This window comes from Oncorhynchus kisutch, linkage group LG26 (genome assembly GCF_002021735.2).
Source record: "Oncorhynchus kisutch isolate 150728-3 linkage group LG26, Okis_V2, whole genome shotgun sequence".
NCBI classification, from domain to species: Eukaryota; Metazoa; Chordata; class Actinopteri; order Salmoniformes; family Salmonidae; genus Oncorhynchus; species Oncorhynchus kisutch.
Genome location: NC_034199.2, coordinates 47,279,888 through 47,281,404, shown reverse-complemented (window position 1 = coordinate 47,281,404; position 1,517 = coordinate 47,279,888). Strand labels below are relative to the sequence as shown.

Below are 1,517 nucleotides of genomic sequence, written 5' to 3'. Positions count from 1 at the left end.
CCCCCCTCTCTCTCTCCCCTCTCTCTCTCTCTTCCCCCCTCTCTCCCCCTCTCTCTCTCCCCCTCTCTCTCTCTTCGCCCTCTCTCTGTCTTCCCCCCTCTCTCCCCCCTCTCTCTCTCCGCCTCTTTCTCCCCTCTCTCTGTCTTCCCCCTCTCTCTGTCTTCCCCCCTCTCTCCCCCCTCTCTCTCCTACCCCCTCTCTCTCTTCCCCACTCTCTCTGTCTTCCCCCCTCTCTCTCCCCTCTCTCTCTCTCTGTCTACTTCCCTCTCTTCTCTAGTGAGCTCCCCAGAGGAGCAGATCCAGCCAATCACACTCTGAGTCCAGGCGGACCACCACCCATCCCTAAGTCCCCCTCTAAGGTACTGTAGTACACACACACACACACACACACACACACACACACACACACACACACACACACACACACACACACACACACACACACACACACACACACAGACACATGGACACACACACACAGACACACACACACACACAGACAGACACACAGACACGCAGACACACAGACACACACAAACACATACACACACAGACACACAGACACACAGACACACACAAATACACAGACACACACACAGACACACACAGACACACACACAGACACACACACACACTGACACAGACACACACACACAGACACACACAGACAGACAGACACACACACACACACACATATTCTCAATTATTTAATTTTCTCTATTAAACTTTGTGCAGGAAACAACAATGATTGTTGCTGACATGCCGATGTTCAGATGAATGGACTGTAATAGTCTATGTGGTGCTCAGCTCAGACTGTAGGTTGTAGTCTACTGTAATAGTCTATGTGGTGCTCAGCTCAGACTGTAGGTTGTAGTCTACTGTAATAGTCTATGTGGTGCTCAGCTCAGACTGTAGTATGTAGTCTACTGTAATAGTCTATTTTATTTATTTATTTATTTATTTTACCTTTATTTAACCAGGTAGGCAAGTTGAGAACAAGTTCTCATTTACAATTGCGACCTGGCCAAGATAAAGCAAAGCAGTTCGACAGATAAAACGACACAGAGTTACACATGGAGTAAAAACAAACATACAGTCAATAATGCAGTATAAACAAGTCTATATACAATGTGAGCAAATGAGGTGAGAAGGGAGGTAAAGGCAAAAAAGGCCATGATGGCAAAGTAAATACAATATAGCAAGTAAAATACTGGAATGGTAGTTTTGCAATGGAAGAATGTGCAAAGTAGAAATAAAAAAATAATGGGGTGCAAAGGAGCAAAATAAATAAATAAATAAAAATTAAATACAGTTGGGAAAGAGGTAGTTGTTTGGGCTAAATTATAGGTGGGCTATGTACAGGTGCAGTAATCTGTGAGCTGCTCTGACAGTTGGTGCTTAAAGCTAGTGAGGGAGATAAGTGTTTCCAGTTTCAGAGATTTTTGTAGTTCGTTCCAGTCATTGGCAGCAGAGAACTGGAAGGAGAGGCGGCCAAAGAAAGAATTGGTTTTGGGGGT

The 1,517-nt window shown here is 45.2% G+C and overlaps 1 protein-coding gene across 4 annotated transcripts in view; it reads left to right on the top strand.

The window, feature by feature from the left end:
- Window positions 1–1,517, top strand: part of LOC109875775 (myc box-dependent-interacting protein 1) — a 40,294-nt gene that overhangs the window by 18,817 nt on the left and 19,960 nt on the right. For all 4 annotated transcript variants that reach the window (XM_031805410.1, XM_031805408.1, XM_031805411.1 and 1 more), the window contains exon 11: window positions 278–359. In XM_031805410.1, coding sequence (XP_031661270.1) covers window positions 278–359 — 82 coding nt within the window. The remainder of the gene's footprint in view (window positions 1–277; window positions 360–1,517) is intronic.